The sequence below is a fragment of the Limulus polyphemus genome, unplaced genomic scaffold, assembly GCF_000517525.1.
Source record: "Limulus polyphemus unplaced genomic scaffold, Limulus_polyphemus-2.1.2 Scaffold449, whole genome shotgun sequence".
NCBI lineage: Eukaryota > Metazoa > Arthropoda > Merostomata > Xiphosura > Limulidae > Limulus > Limulus polyphemus.
Genome location: NW_013666059.1, coordinates 197,797 through 200,947, shown reverse-complemented (window position 1 = coordinate 200,947; position 3,151 = coordinate 197,797). Strand labels below are relative to the sequence as shown.

Here is a 3,151-nt window from a genome sequence, read left to right as displayed (position 1 = left end):
TTACGAGGTCGGTTCCAGGGACCGAGTCCGTGTCAAAAGAGTTAATGACCCATCGCGTTATATCCGAATTCGCGTAAAATCGGAGTTTCACTGTACTTCGCACTGCCATGAGACCGAGTGTGACCCATGAGACCCTTCATTCACCTCAAAGCCAGATAAAGCTTTCAACCAGCTGCCTTCCTTCTGAGCAGTAATTCGAAATCAGGGATGTCTATATCTGAACCCTAGGGGTCTTTGGTCTGAACATTTATCTCATGTATAGCCGTTCAAGTTAGAATTCCCAGTAGCAACAAATGAAGTTAAAACAGAAAATCTTATAATTACAATAACAGGTAGTTGCTTCATTACTACCAAAAATAACACTGACTTTTACTAAATTATCAAACAAAGTAGATAAATGACTTGGTTTTTCTTACAGATGTAACACGTTACGAGTAAATGCGCTACGTTACAACTTACTAAAAGTATTTACTTACTCTTGAAGCAAACGAAGATTTGGCAACATTCTTGATTAGACGTGAAAGTGAAGAAGAAGCAGATGCGATGGGCATTGTGGCGTAGATAATGGCTGTGAAATTAGATTTTAATGATGTTCCCAGGTGGCGCCAATGGAAAGGAAAGTCTCGTAGTACATCCGAGAACTGAGGAAGTAATAAAAGTGCTCCGGGATGGGAATTCCAAACAAAATAGCTTCGCGCAACGTGATAGTTTATTCTATCTTTAATAATCTATGAGAAAAAGGTAAAACAAATAGAAACATTTATATATATATGTATATATAATTAGTTATCTTTGCAAGAACACAGACTATTGCAAACTACAACTTTTGTAATAAAGTTCATTCTTAAAAATTAATTTTACTTCTAATACATGGTAAAGTTCCCTGGTGGGACAGAGATAAGTTTAGGGACTTACAAGGCTTAAATTTATGGTTCGATACTTCTTATACATGGTAAAGTTCCCTGGTGGGACAGAGATAAGTTTACGGACTTACAAGGCTAAAATTTGGGGTTCGATACTTCTTATACATGGTAAAGTTCCCTGGTGGGACAGAGATAACTTTACGGACTTACAAGGCTAAAATTTGGGGTTCGATACTTCTTATACATGGTAAAGTTCCCTGGTGGGACAGAGATAAGTTTACGGACTTACAAGTCTAAAATTTGGGGTTCGATTCCCCGTGGTAGACACAACAGATAAACCAATGTGGCTTTGCTAAGAAAACAAACAAAGAACAATACATAGTAAAAGAAAGAAAACAATGAATCCGTCTCAAAAAAATTATTGTTCAATCGCATTCACTGATTTTGCATTGGGTTTTCAAGTAGATAGTTCCAGAATAGACTCGCACACTTTTCTATACTAATTTCCGCACTCCAATAGAACAATTCGATTCCATTTCAATTCTTCCACATATCAAACGACGAGTCTCAATACTAATCAGCAGGCCGGATTTATAGGGGCAACCCACGCAATTGCATGAGGGCCTCGAGCATCAGGAGGCCTCTAAGCCCTAGAGAAGGGGGGCCTCCAACATAGCAATAGTGCAAGGGGCCTCAAAAGGTCTAAATCCGACACTGCTAATCAGGTCTAAATTACGCATATCATTTTCTGGACGTAATGTATCTCCTAAAATAGCACTTGTTAGTTAGGCCTTAGTATTATATGGTTTCTAAAAACCGTTATCAGAAGCCAATTATTCTTAATATCGTCTTACACAGTTTGCTTGTTGAATTTTGCGCAAGGTTATTCAAGAGCTGTCTGCGTTAGCCGTCCCTAATATTGGATGATCGAATGGTAGTATTGATTGTGACATTATACCGACCCCACGGCTAAAAGGGCGAGCATGTTTGGCAACAATTTCCAATTCCGCGACCTACAGATGGCGCGCGAGTCGAGAGTTTTAACCACCAGGTATGCTGGACTTGATTGACACTGACACACAGTGCTTACTAACGCATTTTAATCTTGGCTCACTCACTAAGACTTTAAGCATTATGTTTTACACAGGCTCACTTATATTTATAGTTTAACTTTGTCGAGTTTCCCTAACACTCTCGATTAGGTTGGCGTTAGTCTTAATAGCGTTCCACAAAACATAGCTTATAAAACATTTGTAACAAGTTGTTAAAAACAAATAACAAACACACTGATTAACAATAAAATATCCATTTTAAATGTAACACAGAATATTTTATAAAATAAAAATTAAAGAAACTCAACAAGTACAGTACTTTCGGAAGAAAACGATGTCTTCTTTTGAAATACTTAGAAGAAGAAAAAAAAAGGTTAATTTTCCGAATGTGCTCAGGTTAACTTTTGTTTCGTCAAGTTGGGATTTGTCTACTTGTTGGTCAATAATTTCGCATGCTACTGTAAAATGCTATTTTTAGTCCAATTGTGTCGACGGTGGGTCAGCGGTAAGTTTGGAAACTTACAATACTCAACTCAGGGTTCGATTCACGGCTGTTGACAGAGCGCATATAGTCCATTAAAACCTTTGCACTAAAAAAAAGCGAAAAATAAAATAATTTTAATTGGAATAAGTGAAGAAATTTTTTTAAAGATTTAGCATTTGCCACAACGGCATTCCATAACATTCACGTACGTCAACATTCATGGACGCTTTAATGGCCTTTGTACCAACTCCATACAGACACTATAGGAGCTTCCCGGTAGGATTCAGAAAGACACTACAGCAAATTTCCGGTAAACTTCATCAGGACTCTACAGCAGCTTCTTCGTAAAGACATTATAGCAGCTTCCCGATAAAGTTCACATAGGCACTAGCAATTTCCCGGTTAATTTTACACAGACACTAGCAACTTCCTGGTAAAGTTCATAAAAACACCACAGCAGCTTTCCAGTAAAGTTCATATAGACACTACAGCAGCTTTCCAGTAAAGTTCACAAAGACACTACAGCAGCTTTCCAGTAAAGTTTATAAAGACACTACAGCAGCTTTCTAGTAAAGTTCATACAGCCACTACAGCAGCTTCCCGGTAAAGTTCATAAGACACTACAGCAGCTTTCCAGTAAAGTTCATACAGACACTACAGCAGTTTCCAGTAAAGTTCATAAAGACACTACAGCAGCTTTCCAGTAAAGTTCATACAGACACTACAGCAGCTTCCTGGCAAAGTTCTATGCT

The 3,151-nt window shown here is 38.0% G+C and overlaps 1 protein-coding gene across 3 annotated transcripts in view; it reads right to left on the bottom strand.

Annotated features, from left to right (window-relative positions):
- Positions 1-3,151, bottom strand: part of LOC106458350 (exostosin-1-like) — a 77,954-nt gene that overhangs the window by 12,485 nt on the left and 62,318 nt on the right. For 2 of the 3 annotated variants that reach the window (XM_013917858.2, XM_022384533.1), the window contains exon 4: positions 477-728. In XM_013917858.2, the coding sequence (XP_013773312.1) occupies positions 477-728 (252 nt within the window). The remainder of the gene's footprint in view (positions 1-476; positions 729-3,151) is intronic. The other variant, XM_022384532.1, reaches the window with a different exon arrangement.